The following is a 21,043-nucleotide window of genomic DNA, read 5'->3' as shown; positions in this document are numbered from 1 at the left end:
TCCCCCAAAAGTCTACAATTTTATTTTTTATATGTATTTAATTATATTATATTATATTATACATTTAATATATTTTTTTAATTATTTTATAGAAAACTCCAAAAGTCTTTAAGTATATTATATATATATATATATATATATATATATTAAGTTTTAAATTTTTTTATCATTTTGTTTATATATATTATTTATTTATGATTTTTATTGTTTAAAATAAAAATAAAAATCAATTTGATGGATGCTCGTTAATAAAAAAGAATAAGATTTTGTCTCTGTACATAAAGTTCTTTCTGAGTAAGTTATCAATAAAGTATGAAAGTAAAAAAGAAAAAAGATAAAAAGATAATTAAGGGAAGAGATTGAAGAACAGATAGATTGAGGAATGTATTATCATAGTATATCTCATAAATCGAGATTACCATTCTATTATGATTTATGTATCTTAAATTTATGATTCTCTTATTCTTACAATGTTTTTTTTCCAACTTAAGTTTTCTCCAAATTAGTATGAACCCTATTTTAGGAATTCATTTATGAAATTGGCACGAACCCTACTTATAGTTTTCCTCATATTAGTATAATTATAAATTATGAAATTTAGGGATTTTCTATTTTTAGTTTAAATTTGTAAAATTTTATGAATGTATCCGAGTTAGCATTACAAATTTTGTTACTCATAATAAATTAGTCTTAAATTGGAATAAAAAGGAAAAATACTAGAAATTGAAAAGTACATCCGATCGATGTGAAAAAATAATTTAAGTAGAGGAAATGAAAGTTTATTTATTAAATTAAAAAAATAATAATTTATATATAAAAAAATTTAATTTGGCACCCTAAAATTTTTATCCAAGTTCCGCCACTCGTCATGCCGCCTTGCTCTCGTCATCCCACCTTACCAACTTCGCTGCAATTCTAACACCTCACACCCCACCCAACTGATGTGTTTTTGTTTGAACCTTAACTCTAACTAACATTTTATCACTTTCTTAAATATCTTTTGCATTTTTCTCATTTTTTTATACTCTGTTTCACTACTCCCATTTCACCTTTTTTTTCATCGTCTCATAATATTTTTCTTAAATATTTAGGCTTTTACAGATTTCGGAACTCTATGTTCTCCACATTGACAAAATAGTTATTTGTGTGAGAGGTGAATACAAATCAATTTAAGCTTGTCCTTTGAATGTTTTTTTATTGAAAGTATACAAATTGTTTATATTATTGTTTATACACTTGTTATATCTAATTCAAGGAAAAATATTATGTTTCAAATGTTTAAGAGGGATCTCACAATTGTGGTGTTGGTGTTCAAAAAACTTTTGGGTGTGACAATTTTTATACACATTACAAAAACGACTATTCTTTTACTCTATATTAATTAATTATGAAAGTGTAAAATTTTCCCTTACATTTCCTCATCTTTTTTTTGAATGTGTTTTAAAATTCAGCAAAACGAAATAGTATGTTAGTTCAGTTCCGTTCAATTCGGTTCAGTTCAGTTCGGTTAGGTTCAGTTCGGTTCGGTTTGATCAGGTTCGGTTCGGTTTAGTGCGATTAGGTTCTGTTTAGTTTGGTTCAATTCAATGTGGTTTGGTTTGGTCCGGTTCGATTTGGTCCGGTCTGGTCCGGTTTGGTTCAGTTCAGTTCAGTGCTGTTCAATTTGGTTCGGTCTGGTCCAGTTCCATTCAGTTCAATTCAATTTGGTTCGGTTTAGGTTAGTTCAATAAAAAATAAATAATGAATTTTTAAAATAGTTGTTAAATGTAAAATTAGAAAAATAAAATATGTACATAAGGGAAGTTTTTAAAACAACTATTGAAATAATTAGTTTTTAAAATAATAATTAAGGGTAAAATTGAAATAACGAAATATGGACACAAAAAAGAGTATTCTCTTTATATATTGCTATAGATGAAAAAAATTAGTCAAACTAAATTTAACTATGATTATCTGTATTATATTAAAGTAAGAAAAAAAAAAGTAAACTATTTATAACAAAACTTAAATATTAAAGTAAAAAAAAAAATTCTTCATCTCATAATATTTTTCTTAAATATTTAGGCTTTTACCAATTTCGGAACTCTATGTTTTTCACTTTAACAAAACAGTTATTTCCGAGAAAGGTGAATACAAATCAATTTAATACAGTCTGTTTATGTTAATGTTTATACACTTGCTATATTTAATTTGGGGAAAAACATTATGTTTCAATTGTTTGAGAGGAACCTCATGATTGTGGTGTTGGTCTTGGAAAAACTTTTGGGTGTGACATCTTTTACGCACATTACAAAGTGACTCTCCTTTTGCTCTATATTAATTAATTATGAAAGTGTAAAAATTTTCCTTAAATTTTATCCTTTTTTTTAAGGTGTTTTAAAATCAAGCAAAAGTAAAGAGTATTTATGTTCAGTTCAATTTAGTTCAATTCGGTTCGGTTAGTTTCAATTTGCTTCAGTCCGGTTTGGTTTGGTTTGATCTGGTTCGGTTCAGTGCGGTTAGTTTTGGTTCAATGTGGTTCGGTTCAATGCGATTCGATTCAGTTCAATTTGTTTCGGTTCGATTCAGTTCGGTTCGGTTCAGTGTGGTTTGATTTGGTTCTGTTCGGTCCGGTCTGGTTCGGTTTGGTCTAGTCCGATTTAGTTCGGTTTAGTGCAGTTCAATTCGATTTAGTGCATTTCGGTTCGGTTCGGTCTGGCTGGTTCAATTCAGTCCAATTCAGTCCAATTCAACAAAGAATATATAATGATTTTTTAAAATAGTTGTTAAATGTAAAATTAGAAAAATAAATATGTACATAAGAATAACAACTCTTGAAGACAAAAAAAGGTTTTTAGGCTAACGATTAAAAGTAAATTATTTATAAAATATATAGTTTTTAAAATAATAATTAAGGGTAAAATTGGAATAACAAAATATGGAAACAAAATAGGATATCATCTTTATATATTGTTATAGATGAAAAAAATTAATCTAACTAAACTTAACTATGATTATCTGTATTATATTAAAGTAAAAAAATAAATTAAACTATTTATAATAAAAATTAAATATTAAAGTAAATAATTTAATAAAAATTTAAAAGTATTGTTTTATTGTTTATTTTTAAAAAACTTAACTTCTATCGGTTAATTGCTCAATAATTGAATTATATATTTTATTTTCTCATTTTTCTTCAATTGCCTCTTACCCTAAACATCACGCACACTCCATTTTTTAATTCAATCACCACCATTGAGACAATGATTGTGAGCTTCTCATCCCCATCAGTACTATATAAGGTTATGTCGCCTTGCTCTCGTCATCCCACTTTACCACTTTCACTGCAATTCTAACACCTCACACCACACCCAACTGGTATGTCTTTTTTAAACCTTAACTCTAATTATCCTTCTCTTATATGTCTTTTGCATTTTTCTCATTTTTTATACTCAATGCTAAACTACAACCATTTAAATTTTTTTTTTCATCGTCTTATAATGTTTTTCTTAAATATTTAGGCTTTTACTAATCTCAGAACTCTATGTTCTCCACTTTAACAAAACAGTTATTTCCGAGAAAGGTGAATACAAATGAATTTAAGTTTGTCCTTTGAATGTTGTTTTTATTGAAAGTATATAGTTTGTTTTTGTTATTATTTATACACTTGCTATATTTAATTTGGGGAAAAACATTATGTTTCAATTGTTTAAAAGAGACCTCACAATTGTGGTGTTGGTGCTGAAAAAACTTTTGGGTGTGATATTTTGTTACGCACCTTACCAAACCATTATCTTTTTGCTCTATATTAATTAATTATGAATGTGTGAAAATTTTCCTTTATTTTTCTCCTATTTTTTTGAAGGTGTTTTAAAATTCAAAAAAAGTAAAGAGTATTCAAGTTCAGTTCAATTCGGTTCAGTTCAGTTCGGTTAGTTTCAGTTCAATTTGGTTCATTTCGGTTCAGTTTAGTGCGGTTAGGTTCGTTTTGATCTGGTTCGTTTCATTGGGGTTCGATTCGGTTCTGTGCGGTTAGGTTGGGTTCAGTTCGGTTTAGTATGGTTTGGTTCGGTTCAGTGCGGTTTGGTTCGGTCCGATCCGGTTCAGTTCGGTTCAGTGCAGTTTTGTTCGGTTCGGTGTGGTCCGATTTGGTTCAGTTGAATTTGATTCGGTTCGGTTCGGTTCGGTTCAGTGCGGTTCAGTTCGATTCAATGCGGTTCGGTCCGGTTCGATTCGATTTAGTGTTGTTCAGTTCGGTTCAGTGCGGTTCAGTTCGGTTCGGTTCAGTTCAATTCGATTCGTTTGGTTCAATTTATTTCAATAAAAAATATATAATGAATTTTTAAAATAGTTGTTAAATGTAAAATTAGAAAAATAAAATATGTACATAAGAGAAGTTTTTAAAACAACTATTAAAGATAAAAGAAGTTTTTAGGCTAACGATTCAAAATAAATTATTTATAAAATAATTAATTTTTAAAATAATAATTAAAGATAAAATTAAAATAACGAAATATTGACACAAGATAGGATATATGATTGTATATTGTTATAGATTAAAACAAAGTTTTGGTTTAATTAAGTTTTAAATTTTTCATAACTTTTAGAATTTTTAATTGAATTTATATTAAACAATTTGTTTTTATTGAATATCTAAAGTTTTTTACTTTTTAATTGGGTATTTGAGGTTTGATTTTATAATCACCATAATATTTTACATCGTTATTAGTTAAGTGTCTCGACATAAAAACAAAAATTGGCTAATTTAGTTTTAAATTTCTTATAAATTGAAATAATTTTAGTAAACTATATATTAAAATTTTTCGTTCTGTAGATGAACTCAATAACCAGTTGAGTTTCCAAGTCTCAAACAGAATACCACATGAAACTAAAAAATAATTTTATAAAAAAAATATCGTTTTAATTTAAAATTTAAGGTTAAACATATTTTTGTTCTCATAAATAAAAATTAAAACTAGACTATTTTCAAAACTTTTTAATTTATACTCTATTTTTATAAAAAAATTGAATTTGATTTATTTAACCAAATTTTATTAAAATTATTTGATGTTTTAAAAAAATAAATTTATTAAAACTTTTTTTAAAAAATATATTCACGTATTTTAGAAAAATAGAAGACTAAATTAGTTTTAAATTTTGAAAATTAGTTGATTCTGATTTTAATTGAGAGTTAATGAAAAAGAAATATTTAACTCTAAAATTAAATTCCAAAACAAAAATCAAATTAACCATGTGCAGCATGGTTATCGTTTAGTTTTTATTGTTCAAAGTCCCTCTCAATTTGTTAAGAAAATGAAAAAATAAAGTTGATCAAATTGATGAGAGAGATTCACTTAAAATATAGAGATTTTAGTCTCTTAATAGAGTAAAAAGTTTTAACAACTGAATTTAAAGAGATTTATAACTTCATTAAGTATTTTTTATTTTTCATTATATATATATATATATATATATTTTGTAAGCAATAAATTAAGAATAAAATTAACCGATAAATACTCCAATTAAAAAATATACGATTTTTTTATATTCAATACAATAATTTTTTAATATGAATTTTCAAAAAAACGAACATTAAAAACATATTTTCGTAAGTTCAAATTCTTAGTGAATTAAAATATCTATTGTATTAAATTGAGGGAAATAATAATAATTTATTTATCTTTTACTTATATGTGAAATTTATCGTAAATAGACAAATTAAACTTGAACGTGTTTTGACTTAGTTGTAGTAATTTCCTATCGTTAATCCTGAAATGGGCTTATGCATTTTTTCTCCTATTTTTTAAGAAATAAATATAATTTAAAATTATAAAAATAAGCTTTACCTTAATTTCTTATCCTTACACTCTTATCTAATTAAAAGCACGACAATGACGACTTTTTAAGCGGTTAATAAAAAAATAATAAACTTTTAATACTAAAAAATACATTTAACAAGTATCAATGTAAAGAATATATATTTCACATTTTGTTTGCTAACAGGAAGAAATAAAGAAAAAAGGAAGAAGAAGTAAAGAGGAGTAAGTAAACATAAAAATGGATGATTTTGCATTTCAATATGTTTTTAAAAGAGCACGGGGCATTATGGGGCTACTATGAATAATTTTGAGATAGTGAAAAGAATTGAATCGAATTGCGACGATGTTAGTTACTGAGGTTATTTTTGGGCGTGTCCTATAGTAAAAAAAAGTGTTAATAGTTTGGGAAGTGCGATGGGGCAAGCAATGTTGTTGTTATGGGTATGTTATTTTACTAAACCAAACTAAAGTGATTTTCGGTAAAGACAATGGGAGCGCTGAGAATAGAGTAATGTTATGTTATGTTGCAATAATGAAGGAAAAAGGAAGAAGAAAGTTGCAATCGCAATCGCTATCAAAGCAATCAGAATCAGAGAGAGGAAGAAGAGGAGAGGGTGCAGTTGGTTTGGTACGGTGATTTAATTGGAGTTTGGTTAAGAGTCTCCTCCTCCTCCCAGTGTAGTTCTCTCATCACCCTCATTCCGTTTATCTTTTGCCTTTGTATTTGCATTTTACACCCAACAATCCAATTCAATCGCTCGCCGGAAACCTAAGTTCATTCAGATCCAATGGAGGCGATCGAAGAATTGGTTCAGCTCTCCGATTCTATGCGCCAAGCCGCTGCCGTCCTTGCCGACGAAGATGTCGACAACTACAAACGCCCTACCACTTTCCTCAATGTCGTTGCACTCGGCAATGTCGTGAGTTTTTCTTCCATTCACATTTATCGCTCTAGTTTCAATCAACATTTGTGGTATGATGTGATGAGGTAGTTGCAATTTTACGAGCAAACACACACAAATACTTACACATTTTCTATTCATATATCTGTATTGTATGTATAATTCGTTGGATCCGTTATGAATGCAATACATTTGTGGCGGTGGTGGATCAGGGGGCTGGAAAATCTGCTTCATTGAATAGCCTCATCGGACATCCTGTTTTGGTATTGCCTATTAGCCTTCTCCTCCTTTTCTTCTATTTCCTCTTTAATCTCTATTTATTTGCCCACTTCTCCGTTGGAAACTCCAGCCAACTGGTGAAAATGGTGCCACCCGGGCTCCCATTAGCATTGAATTGAATAGAGATACCTCATTAAGCAGCAAGTCAATCATCCTGCAAATTGAAAACAAAACTCAACAGGTTTCGGCAAGTAAGAATCACCTTCACTCCACAATTGTTTATATGATATCATTCAATGTTTCTTTTTGTCTTACCCTTTTTCCGTTCTTTTCTCTTAGGCGCCCTTCGACATTCTCTACAGGATAGACTAAGCAAAGGCTCATCTGGTAGGACCCGTGATGAAATATATCTCAAACTTCGTACCAGTACTGGTAAGCCCATCATCAAATTGTATGTTGCTCCCTCCTTTTATGCTGGCATCATGGGACTTGATCCTTTTATTCTGTTCTAAAATTCTACAGCACCTCCATTGAAATTGATTGACTTGCCTGGATTGGACCAGCGGATAGTGGATGACAAAATGGTGAGTAGGTATATGTTATCTTGTCCTAAGTTTAAATTTCAAATTCGAGTATGTTTCTTTGTGGCCTCATACCCTTCACTCTCATTTGATGGTGGTGGGTATGTTTACTTTTAATTATTTCTTAGATCTATGGTTGTTTTTGAGGCATTCTCCTTGTAGAGAAGTTTGATGTCTTCTCTTTCATCATTTCTAGATCAGTGAATATGTTGAGCACAACGATGCTATTTTGCTGGTAGTAATTCCTGCTGCTCAGGTGCCAGAAATTTCATCATCACGAGCCCTTAGAGTAGCTAAGGAGTATGACTCAGAATGTAAGTTTTCAGATTACGTTTTTGTCTCCCCTCCCCCCGAAAAAATAACTCTGGAGTGTTTGATTAGCTGTATAAAACTAATCACGAGCCTCAGACAATTCTTCAGATTTGGTCCCTGACATGGTGATAGTCCAAATGACTGAGTGGTTAGGACTCTTTGGGGTTTTGACTTTTGGTGGCCTCATTTTTTTTTAAATAAAGTTGAATTCCATGAGGTAAAGTGAGCCTGTGCACTATTCTTTAATCTCAAAGTGAATTTGTATGAGGGTGTGTATTGCTGAAATAAAGTCATTCGTGAACCTCCACCTAAGCTTTTTGGAAACTGGTCTTAGACCCAATCAAACCTCTAAAGTTTACAAATTCCTTTCTTGTGTTGTACCTAATCATTTTCATAGTATTAATTCATCTAACCTTTTTGTTGGTTTTAATTGTAGCCACCAGAACTGTTGGTGTTATAAGTAAAATTGATCAAGCTTCATCCGAACCAAAAGCTCTTGCAGCGGTGCAGGCTCTCCTATTGAACCAGGGACCCCCTAAAACCTCTGATATTCCATGGGTTGCTTTGATAGGGCAATCTGTTTCTATAGCTTCTGCACAGTCTGGGAGTGGCTCATCCGAGAATTCATTGGAGACTGCTTGGCGTGCTGAGACTGAAAGTTTGAAATCAATATTGACCGGAGCCCCTCATAGCAAGCTTGGTAGAATTGCTTTGGTTGAGTCTCTTGCTGGACAGATTCGCGATCGTATGAGGCTCAGGCTTCCAACTCTCCTCACTGGGTAATTATTTTTACTATCTTATGTTTTGTTTTGTGTTGTGCATTGTAAATATCATAGTGTTTAACGAAAATTGTGCATTGTAAATATCATAGTAAGAGAAATTGGAGTGATTACTTAAATTTCCACAATATGACAAGTGATGAGAGATTGTGTGATTCCATTTCTATTTATATTTCTTACTTTTTTGTGTAATATGTTTATTGTTAGTAATTAGTACTAATGTAGACTTTGCCAGATAATTTGGTTAGGTTGAGTTAATTTGACCTTTTAAAAGAATCTCTCCCCTCTCCCCAATAAAAAACCAAAGAAATTCCAACAGCCTCAGTTTGGGGTTGGTAATTACCTTTTCTTTCTTTATTTTTAAAGTTCATTTTGGTTTTGAATGGCCTGAAATCTATTCCTTTGTTATAAATGCTGCAGTCTTCAGGGAAAGTCTCAAATTGTTCAGGAAGAGTTAATGAAACTTGGTGAACAAATGGTTAGTAGTTCTGAAGGTACAAGAGCTCTAGCCTTGCAGTTATGCCGTGAATTTGAGGACAAATTTCTTCAACATCTCACTGGAGGCGAGGTTGGTAGTTTTTGTTATGTTTTTTTTACATTTTATATGTTACATATTATCTGGGGACATTTGGATGTCAAAAGAGATTGGAGCTTTTCTCATGTGCCATATTAGAGATTTTGGGAAAAGTAAAGATGTGTTGAAATTATTGATTTGCATTGCTTCTGTACCCTCTCTTAACCAAATTATTTTCTTATAAAAAAATTATTGAAAATGTGTTGAAATTATGGGGATTTAGGTTGGGAATGAGGAAGATAAAGTATAGAGATTCTGGATGTTATTCTCTTGTATATAATGTTGTGACTGCGTGTTTCAAAGTGAAAACACTAATTTCTATATGTAGTGATTGAAGAATACTATTCTTGATTGATTAAGGAAACAAGTTGTTAATTATAATGAAATAAAAATACTACTCTCTGCCCTCGTACAAGATCATAGATATTTTTAGATTGCTAAAGGGCTAAGTTTGATCCCTGGTATCTTTGAAAATACCACCCCAACCCCTCCCCTGGACCAAAACATCAAGGGAGAGAAGAATAACACTTTGGGAAAGTTAGTTATGGAATCTGTTATGCGTACCTTAGCAGAAACAGCACTGCTTTGGTAGATTTCTTTTTACCTTTTCCTGTGTGTTCCTTAATCAGGTTAGGTGGAAATGATCATTCCACTGCAGCACTAAGTTATCGGAATGATGGTAACAATGTGCTGCAGTACAAGATCTCAGGTCCAAAAGCTTAATATAACAGAATTCAAAGAAAGAAAGATAAGGAGTAAACAAAGATGGAAAAACACAAACAAATTGTTGGCTTGGTGGTAATCAAGTGTGGTGAAAAAAGTTATTCTCTAGGTAGATGTCATGGCTCTAACACCACGTTGAAATTATGGGGTTTAGGCAGGGAAGTAGGAAGAGACATTATAGAACTATATGGATTCTGTTCTTGGGCTTAATGATGTTATGGATGTGATCCCAAGAAAACCTGAGCTTTTTTTTACTAATAGAAGATCTTACTTAAACAAGGAAACAAATAAACACATACAATTAAAGACAAAAGGCCACTCAATGTCTTACAAAAATACTTTATGGTATTCTAAGATATAATAATGATATTATGAGGTGTTTAATAAATATTCTGATGGAGATCTTCAACAACGAAGATCCTGTTGGAGCACAAGATTGCTCAAATACGAAAAAATTCCAAGAGAAACACAATTAAAAGCAGAACTACTCCAAAATGATCCAATATACGTCAAGGTAGTTGAAGATCTCATAATGATATTCTTAGAAAGTGGACTTTAAATCTAAGTCAACTTTATAAAACCGACTTGTAAGTTGAAATTTATACCTACTTATATACTATAATTTGACTTTCTCTTTAGTTGTTGTGGGATCTCCAAAACACCCATTGCATTGAGTATTGGACGTCTCAAGCGTGTGAGTAAATATTTATGGGTGGTTCAATAGTGATTGACGTGATAAGCCTAACAAACCTTGCTAATATAAGCTCAAATACAATTGTAGAAAATGAACTTTAAGTCTAATTCAACCTTACGAAATCGACTTGTAACATGAGGTTCACACCCACTTGTATATTATGATTTGATCATTTCTCTATTCGATGTGAGATTTTCAACAATTGAGTTATTTAAAAAATGTTATGATTGAGGGGTTGAAAGAGAAAGATCTTGTTGGAGCAACGAAGCTAACATACTAATTCAAGAAAAAATATCCAAAAGTCAGCCCTTTGAAGAGATTGGGCAAATAATAACTGATTTTGTGCTGCACCTTTGTGCGTGTGTGTGTCTTTAAGAGAATTTATTGGCATGAGACCAAAAAACTTCTAAGTTAATGAGGATGAGGAGTCCTCCCAACCTAAAAAGAACAAAACAGAAAACCACTGGGTGAAGAGTGATAAAAAATTATCAAAGGATCAAAGCTTTCTAATCCTTTAACATGTCTGTTAATGAAAAGGGATTCACATAAAAATATGAGCATTCTATTTCAGCCCAACACACCAAACTACAGTATTGTTTGCACATTACTTAAATATATCTTTATTTCCACCAAAACAGTGAAAGCTCATCATAAAAAAATGTTCCAAGGATCTAGGTTGCACCCGATATTCAGTGAAGATGATGAATAAGGAGGCAAGTAAGAAGTGTGACAATGTAAAGTTGTTGAACCATGTCAATCTGGCTCTCAATTATTCAAATGCTTGAACTCTTTACATTGATCCTTTGATTGGTAATCTGTTTCTTATGTATTCTAAATAAGGGGACAAACATACTATTTTTCTGTATCTAAGTTCTTTCCTATATTTCCTTGCAGGGTAATGGTTGGAAAGTTGTTGCCAGTTTTGAAGGGAACTTTCCTAATAGAATCAAGCAACTTCCTATTGACAGGCACTTTGACATAAACAATGTCAAGAGGGTAAATCTTCTTCCTTGAGTTTGTCATTGTTTATTTAGATTTTAGTTAGTCTTAGTCTCTTGACTCTAGAGGTGCTTGCTTGTTCCCCCATTATATGTCAGGTTGTCCTAGAAGCAGATGGATATCAACCTTATCTTATCTCTCCAGAGAAAGGTTTGAGATCCTTAATTAAAGGCGTTCTTGAACTGGCGAAGGAGCCATCACGATTGTGTGTCGATGAGGTATGATGCTTTTAATGTGTTGTTAATGTTGTTTCAACAACTATTAATGTCTCAGATTTGTGTAAAGATTGTCCAAAATAATTTGGGTAGCAGTTACAGACCCGATGATATGTGGATCTTTCAAATGAAAACAGTGGTATATCATAAGGTGTGACTTGCGAAGTTATATCAAGAGTCTGAACTGTAGGTTGGTGGGGAGCCTTTGGGGGTGGTTGTCAACCTCCAAAACTGAACAACTAATTACAAGCAGTTGAATGTGATGCACTTGCTTCATAGTCACTTAAATTAAGAAAAAGTTCTTATTAGATTAGATTCTAAGAAATAATTGGCTCAAAAAAAAATCCACAGAAATGCTAATTTGAATTTGGTAGGGCTACTGAGTTTACATTTGCCTGATTTCATGAGTTAGGTGTGGTTCCCCCATGGTTAGTGTTTTTGTTTTTTTTCTTTTTTGTGCTATTTTCTGATGGAAGCTTAATGCTTTCATGAGAGAAATTCATATAAAAAACTACTTCTAAACCAAAAGGGGTACAAAGTATATTGTAAAATTACTGCAAATTTATATAGATTTGTATGACTAGTTTTAATGTTTTATACTGCACAGCTCTAAACCAATTCTCAAGTTTGCCAAACACCTTTTAATAGTCCTTTTTTTTCCTTTGCACCACTGATGCACCTTTGGAACATTTTTGGGTAATAAAACTATTTATATCATGGCATGTCATCATGTATTGATTGTTTTCCCACTGATTAGAAGATCCCAACTGCTTGTGAATTTCTTATGGGGGCAGCAAGTATCTTTCTGATGCCTCATGCATTTAATTTATCTTAAGCTTTACTCTTCTAGAGATTGACTAGTTACAAGGTTTTTGCTTTGCTATTGATATCATCTCGTGAACACTGCAATGTTGCAATTGGTGTTTTTCTTGACCTTCTTTGTAAGAAAGTGTGACCAGAACCAAATTAGGTGTGGAAATAAGAGCTATTCAATGATCATTATTCTTCAGTTCAATGTATCTTAGGAAATAGTGATATTTTAATTGTTCTTTTTAAAATAGTAGTAATTATTTGCTATCTATGTAATCATTGTTATAGATAGATCATCAACTAAGTGGTATGCTAGAGAAAATTCAGAAAATAAAATCTTTCTTTCTCTCTTCTCATGTTAGGTACATCGTGTGCTTGTGGATCTTGTTTCTGCTTCTGCAAATGCAACACCTGGTCTTGGAAGATATCCTCCATTCAAGAAAGAGGTAAAAATTCTGGGCAGTAATTCATACATAGCTTGGTTTGATTTTTAGAAATTATCTAGCTCATTTTGTACAACTTTCAGATTGTCGTAATTGCAACTTCAGCCCTTGAGACATTTAAAGATGAATCCAAAAAGATGGTTGTTGCACTAGTTGATATGGAGCGTGCATTTGTTCCACCTCAACATTTTATCCGTTTAGTGCAGAGGCGGTATGTTCAATACTTGACACATTTAATTTATTTTTTATAATATATGAATTTGTAATCTTCATGTGGTTAACTGGAGCACTAACTTGTTTTTCATTCATCAGACTTAGGATAAATTTGAAAGTCAGAAGAATCACCACCATTGATTTAATTAGGATAGTTTGGTCTTTGCTCTGTATCAGAATTCTACTAATATTAATGACAACATATGAGGAGTGATGAAGCACTCACAAATTCATTATCTATTCTTTTATAATTTTCTCAAGTTGGTATTAGAGCGGGCCCAATCTCTGTCCAACAAAGGATTTGTCATCTAGTCATTAGCTGTGTTGTTCGGCGCAGAGTTTCGTCCTCCGACACTTGGTTCTAGTGTGCTTCAAGGAGCACTACCCCACCTCGATGGCGCACATCCTAATTCTAGCTGACACCCGTATCAGTTGCAGCTTCCCTAGGTGTGTGTGTCTCATGCACGACATTCTAGTTGTTGGAATCTTTCCAGACCACAATGGATCGACTCGGCGGAGCACTTTGAGCCCATTTTTGTCATTTGTTCTTCGTTCTGGTCCCATTTGGTGAAATCTTTTGGAGTTTATCACAATCCTGTGTTCCATGAAACGACTAAAGACATAGAAATTGATTGTCACCTTGTTCAAATTCAATATCATCTATTTCTCAACCTTATATTGTATACACATAAATACAACTGTAACTGTTTGACTGCTGCTGTTTAGAATTAATTTTAAATGATCTAATACTTTCAACTAATTTCACTAGAATGGAAAGGCAGCGCAGAGAAGAGGAGCTAAAGAACCGGTCATCCAAGAAGGGACTTGATGCAGAACAATCAATTCTAAATAGGGTAAGGAATAAAGTTTAAAATGTACATACTTGAATTTGTTACACACTATTCATTTGTTTAAATTTTGGCTTTATATATACTAGGTGTATGTTCTGTTTTGTTTTCTAGGCAACTAGTCCTCAAACAAGTCAACAAAGTGGGGGAAATTTAAAATCACTGAAAGAGAAATCTAGTCAGCAAGACAAGGATACACAAGAGGCATCTGGCTTGAAGACTGCTGGGCCCGAAGGGGAGATAACAGCAGGTTTTTATTATTCATCCCAAAATTTGTATTCCAAGTCTAATGTCAACAAGTCTCTCTGCTGTGTCTCATGCCCTGCACAATCCTTGGAGTATTAAATTTCTGGCTTCCTTTTTTCCTATTTTAGATCCAGAGCTTCAGTATTTGCTTCACTCAATAATTACCTCAATTTTCTCAGCAGTCACCCTCGGTATCCAATAGGATTTGCAGCAGTTGTATATTGACAGACATTGCTTGGCGCATCTTGCTTGTAGCTGATTGTTTAATCACTAAATTGATGGTGCACAGATAGTACATAACACAATCATTTGAAAAGACAGCCTCCCTAAAGAGAAAAAAAAATTAAGGATTATTTTCCATTCCCCCCCAACATTATAAATAATGAATAGAGAAACATTATTATCTTGTTATGCTTTCCAATTAAGTCATTAGAGATTACAATGACATTTTGAACTGTATAGTTAACTCTGCCTAGTGGTTGCTGTGGATATCAACAAATGTTAAGCTTTTAATGCAATTTCCACGGTAGTTATCTATTATTATCCAAGGACAACAACAGTTTCTGTACCTTTTTGAGTGTTCTATCTTTCATCTTTTTCCTCTCACCAAAGTAAGGAATTGAATGTTTCTTAGTTTACTTTGAATTGATTTCAACTCTCGATGCAGGATATATGTTGAAAAATAGCGGAAAAGGTGGTTGGAGCAGACGATGGTTTGTTTTAAATGAAAAGACTGGCAAGGTTAGTAAATTGTCTCTTTTGTTGCTACACGGTTCAAAACTTCTCTGGACATTCTGGTTTAAATATCTGAGCTTAGAAGCCTTTTAAGCTGTAGCTGCACAGAAGTGTTTCATATGGATAAAAGCTTCTTTGGTGAAATTGAAAATGATATTTAGTGGAAACTATTAGTGTACTTCTTGGTTCTCGACATTTCTAGTAGTCGAGTTAGTTTACAAATTCTTAAGCATTTGTGTAATATGATGGAATATGGCCCATTTATGTTATGATTAGCGAGACCTTCATTTTAATTATTAAAACTTACCAGGCATTCTATCTGTTATTATGAGCGAGAAGTTCTCATATTTTTGTATTGGGAAAAACTCAAACCCACGTCAATTAGAGATAATGCAAAAAATATAGTGCATAAGTGGGAACAATCTCTACCTTATAAACCGGGTTTGTAGGATTGTATTAAACCTAGATCTGTTTTGAAAAATTGTATTAGATGTGAGTGGGTGTATTGGGAAAAATCCAAATCCCAAATCAACTAGATGTAGTGCTAAAATATAGTATATAAATGGACGCGATCCTCGTCTTAGAAGTCAGTTTTATAGGAATGAATTAGACCTAGATCCACTATGTAAGAATTTGTATTCAGTCTCAACTTTTGTAAGTTGTATTTGGAGGTCCTTTTGATATTGGTGCTTATGCTATGAAATGGGAGTACAAACTACATCTTTCTGAGCATGTGCTGAGATTTAACTATACTTATATTGCCAGCTTGGATACACCAAAAAACAAGAAGAGAGACATTTCCGGGGAGTAATTACATTGGAGGTATGAACTTTTTGGTTGATTTCTTGAATTTATGTTAGAAAGCTTATGAACTTCAATAAACTCTTTCTGGGATACTGGAGGAAAAACACGGGCAAAAAACCTCTGTGTAATCAGTTACAAAATTAAAGTGCCATACAGTATTTATGATTTAAGGGATATTGGATTATGATTTTAAAAGACCATGTAAAATTGTTGACTTATAAGATAATTTTGAAATTGTTGACTTATAAGATATTTTCGAAAGACTTTTATGATTAAGGTTTTGTACTTTAGATTTTAATGGATTTATATGGTAAGAATTTACAATATTTGAAAAAGCTAATACATTTACAAAGATTTGAAAGAACTCCATATTTTTTTTTAATTTTTTTTTATAAAACATCCAAAATTACAAGAGGCGATGAAAAATCATAAATTAACTGATAAAACTTGGATTCAAAAAGTAAAACCAATGCAAATTTTTCAATCTTACAATGCAAATTTTTCAATCTTATACTAGTCAGATATGTGTTAGCATCTTCTGGTGCATGCTACTGGGTTCAAAATCTTAATTGGTTCATTGGGGGATGTCATAAGAAAAGTACCAAGTACATATGAATGTCTCTACCATCTTTAACAAGAGCGAATGAATTGTAATGGAAGAAAGAAAAGTCCAACAGCAAGAAGAAAAAGAAAGAGTCTGGAGGTGTCAAGAGTTCCAGTGGGATTGTTTGATGGATGTGATAAGTATACATCCTTATTAAGAAATCACATAAAATCAATCAAAATCTGTATTGAAAAATATTTTTTTTTTAAATTTTGTATATTTTTTATTATCAATAGATTTTTTATCCGTTGTAACATATCTTAATTGGATACCACTTGATTTCATTTTCTTTCTTGAAAAGGCTTAATTATTCTAATTGAATATCACAAAGTATTGATTTAATTTCCTTTGGTTTTTTTTTTTTTTTTTTTTTTTTTATAAAATTAAGTCTTTCAAAATATCCTTCAAAGCCCTAATCCGTGAAACCCCCTCCCCCCTTTGATGTTCTCATGGATATTGTCTCCTTTGTGATGAAGTCTTAAATATCTTTCCTGAGACATATAATCAATGGTTCAGACACAACATAATGCTTTGTTCAAACAGAATTTGAAGTTGACCGGAATAATGACTTGTTTTATTTTTTGGTTGTGCTGATCAGGAATGCATTATTGACGACATTTCTGATGATGATGAAGTCTCCACAAAGAGTTCCAAGGATAAAAAGTCCAATGGACCTGATTCTGGAAAAGCATCGAACCTTGTTTTCAAAATAACAAACAAGGTCCCATATAAGACTGTTATGAAAGGTAATCTCTCTTGTTCTAATTTTTGCATCCTCCCACACGTGTTCCACTTTAAGAATTCTTCACCAGATCTGATTAAACCTCAACTGTGACAACTGACAATATTAAAACATACATTTTGCAGCTGAAAGTGCAGTTTTGTTAAAAGCTGAGAGCATGGCAGATAAGGTTGAGTGGATTAACAAGCTAAGAAGTGTTGCACAGGCTAAAGGAGGTCCAGTCATTGGGGAACCGGGTTTTCCTATGCGGCAAAGTCTTTCTGATGGTTCTCTTGTAAGTTTCTATCTGTTATCTTTCCACTTCCTACTTTCCAAATAAACACACCATTAATTTTCTGGTTATTCACCTCACCCCATAGGTAGTAGCCCTTTCTGAGACACTGGCAACCAACTTTTCCAAAATTCATTTAATTGACCAATTAACCACTTAAATTTCGTTTCTTCTCCCGTGATTGGGTCTCAGAAATTTGTTGGTTTGTTTGGGATAAATTTGTTAAATACAAAAAGTTTCCTTTAACAGTATTATAGTTAGATAAATAAGAATCATACCTTTATGATTACAGTTTTTAGGATCAGATGTTTATAATCAGAAACATCAAGATCATATCTTATTATTATAGGATCTTATCTTTATTATTAGAACATATTAAATCTCATTTATTTATTGTATTGATTTCTTTTTCTCAAGATAGATAAACCACTCTTGCTGTCACAAAAACACATAATTTTAACTCTTCATCATTATAGTTTAACAAATATCATCCTTCTTCTGGTGGTGAAAATATTTATATAGAAATGAATTATGACGTTTTGGAACTTAGCATGGAGTCCTTTACTTATTGCTGTTAGATTTTTTTAGAAGTTACAAACACTAACCAATTTACAGTCCGTCTAGAATAGAGGTCATTTTTGTATTTTGATGTTTCAAAATCTTTTGTAGGATACGATGGCTAGAAAACCTGCAGATCCTGAAGAGGAGCTCAGATGGATGTCTCAAGAAGTACGCGGTTATGTTGAAGCTGTTCTTAACAGCCTTGCTGCTAATGTCCCAAAAGTGAGTTTCTTTTTGTCAACTGCCACAATTTTCTCTTCAGATTTGGCGCTGTTTGTAAGATCATTTCACTCGCTCTAAGCAGGCAGTTGTTCTTTGCCAAGTAGAGAAAGCCAAGGAAGACATGCTCAACCAGTTATACAGTTCCATCAGGTAAGTGCTGTCGTTTCTCATCATATTACTGGATGACTATTGAGTGTGTTGGATCTTAGTGGATACGATGTTATGTACTGACATTCAACCTGTATTCACTTTGGTCAATATTAATATTCGTGCAACCTAAGGTTATATTAATCTACTTAGTATATTCAACCACATATGAGTGAATTTGGTCATAATGTGAATGCTCCTGTGGATTTTTGTGTTTTTCAATGTCTTGGAGATCAACACAGACACTTTGGGTTTGGTACACAAGTAGATTAAGTTTATGAAGTTGCCATTGTAAGTTCATTCTTTTTGCTTGACTTTTCTCTTTAGTAGGACTTCTTTGTGATCTTAACCTATCCCTAGTAGTTCTTTCCCTCTTCTGTCTAATAACTCTTGTTTGCGATAAATAATAATACTTGAATCTTTGATTCTATTCATTTAAACTTGAACAATTCAATTATTACAATTTTCTATTATGGAATGGAACCATTTGGAAGTGAAAATTAAGTGTAGTATTAATGTTTTGGTTCGCAGCGCCCAAAGCTCTGCAAAAATTGAGGAGCTGCTCCAGGAAGACCGCAATGCCAAGGGCAAAAGGGAACGAATTCAGAAACAGTCTTCCCTTCTTTCAAAACTCACTAGGCAGCTTGGTGTCCATGACAATAGAGCGGCTGCAGCATCCAATTGGTCCGACAGAGGGGGTGCAGCAGGTAATGTCTTCACATTTGACTTACTTTCCATGAAAGCTTAGCTGGTTTGCTAGCTGTTTCAGAAGACCTTTAGCTTTTGTTGAAGAAAGAATATGATTAGATTATGCATATAAATTTTGTTGTAACTCTCCTCGAACATAATGAACCAGTTAAGATGTAGACTTATTTTGTTGATTTTTTATATAATTTTGGAAAAACAATTATGCAGAAAGCAGCCCAAGAAGCTCTGGACCCTCGTCAGGTGATGATTGGAGGTCTGCCTTTGATGCTGCTGCCAATGGTCCAAGCGACTTATCATCTAGGTATGGTGCTGGTGGTCATAGTAGACGTTACAGTGACCCATCCCAGAATGGTGATGTGAGCTCAGCCTCCAATTCTAATAGTCGCAGGACACCAACTCGGCTGCCTCCTGCTCCTCCGCCATCTGGTTCAAGATATTAGATAAAGCAACGACTGGTTTTGATAAAAAATATGCATTCTTGCGCTTTCAGTTTTTTCTACTTATAACGAGACTGTCCCACCTCCTTTTAGAGCATTTAGTCGGAATGCTATAGTTTTGTAGATAAGTAAAGTATTCACTTCTTATTCATCTTACGGTCATACGCAGTATGTGTCCAATTTTAGTCCCTACTGGGTATGTGGGGGCATTGTTGGGTGAGATAATTTTGTGTCTTCCCCACATTCTTTTTCCTCTTACAAATGTAATTGTTTTGTATCCAATGTGATTATCAGCATTTATTATCAATGCCTTTTTGTTTTTCCGCATACTTTATTAAACGCTAATAATTTCTCGTTGGTATTATTATATGATAAATAAAGCTTGTGGTTATTGAAATCAAGTTTAGACCCTTCCAAATTGAAAAATCCCGAAAGCAACTTTGGAGAGGGCAAATCCTGAGGCGACGGAATAACACATCATGTGATGGCCGAAAAGTGCCCAGTGGTATAACTGGTCGTGAATGTTTTAAAAATTGTTTAACTCTTTCGAATAATTTATATAAAAAAGTATAGCATAGTTCATATTTTCTGTGTTATGGCAATTGTCTAATGCTCAAATATAAATTTACTCGGGATAGCATAGTTGTACGAAACCAAGTTTGTTCCATATATATAGTTGCAATTTCTATCAGGAATATGGAGACTAAAAAAACAGCAGAATCTGGTGCGTGGAGGACTAGGCGCTGAGATTGTGTTGTCGACATGCACAAGTCTCGCCCATATCAACCACAAACCTCAGGTATAATATCTTCAAAATTAGAAGAAAATTATCTTTGTGTTGTGTATTTTATTTATCCTGTCCCATGTTTAACTGTACTAGGTTCTCATTAAGCTAGTTCTATCTTGTATTAGATTATATAAACATGTTTCTTTATGATGAGGGAAATAAATTTATTTCTTTTGTCTCGATAGTAATGCTCTTAGATTCATGAGGTCTCATGTTGCCACAATTTCTCATGATATCAGGAAGATACCATACCTGGGTAGGCATTCAATGCAGCTTAAAAAAAATGATATTATGATGATAATGGAAGTTGACAATTGAAAAAATTATCAACAAAAAAAAGCAAATATTTTTATGTCTACAAAGATTATTTATATGTTTGATCTCCTAAATTTTCTTTTTTTATTATTATTTATTTTCAAATTATATGAATTAACATTAGTATTTTAATGGATGAATCATAGAAAAAAAGTGTATAAATTAAAATAAAAATAAAATTAATTTAAAATTAGAAAGAATATATATATTTAATTTTTTTCAAATAAATAAAACAAACTAAAGTTTAAAAAGTGAAATTCAAAATCAAATGGTTCTTCGCACATTTCGTTGTAAATCATTCCTCCATTTTTTAAAAATTGAAAACAAATTTAATAAAACATACAAAACCTTAAA

The 21,043-nt window shown here is 32.2% G+C and overlaps 1 protein-coding gene across 1 annotated transcript; it reads left to right on the top strand.

Annotated features, from left to right (window-relative positions):
* The first annotated feature begins 6,220 nt into the window (after nucleotides 1–6,220).
* ADL6 (dynamin-like protein 6) lies at nucleotides 6,221–19,914 on the top strand. Its single transcript, XM_028063667.2, has 23 exons — nucleotides 6,221–6,426; nucleotides 6,548–6,718; nucleotides 6,913–6,963; nucleotides 7,050–7,170; nucleotides 7,259–7,351; nucleotides 7,442–7,503; nucleotides 7,697–7,814; nucleotides 8,249–8,591; nucleotides 9,012–9,159; nucleotides 11,477–11,578; nucleotides 11,680–11,799; nucleotides 12,969–13,052; nucleotides 13,133–13,260; nucleotides 14,032–14,116; nucleotides 14,225–14,360; nucleotides 15,024–15,097; nucleotides 15,857–15,913; nucleotides 17,098–17,245; nucleotides 17,367–17,515; nucleotides 18,182–18,295; nucleotides 18,378–18,445; nucleotides 18,974–19,149; nucleotides 19,358–19,914. Exons 2-23 carry the CDS (start codon nucleotides 6,587–6,589, stop codon nucleotides 19,588–19,590), a joined length of 2,742 nt encoding a protein of 913 aa, XP_027919468.2. The 5' UTR covers nucleotides 6,221–6,426; nucleotides 6,548–6,586; the 3' UTR covers nucleotides 19,591–19,914.
* Nucleotides 19,915–21,043: the final 1,129 nt, after the last annotated feature.

This window comes from Vigna unguiculata, chromosome 3, assembly GCF_037176805.1.
Source record: "Vigna unguiculata cultivar grain cowpea cultivar isolate G323 ecotype 2 chromosome 3, ASM3717680v1, whole genome shotgun sequence".
Lineage (NCBI taxonomy): Eukaryota > Viridiplantae > Streptophyta > Magnoliopsida > Fabales > Fabaceae > Vigna > Vigna unguiculata.
Note: the sequence above shows the minus strand (reverse complement) of the source record. Positions and strands in the feature narration are given on the sequence as shown.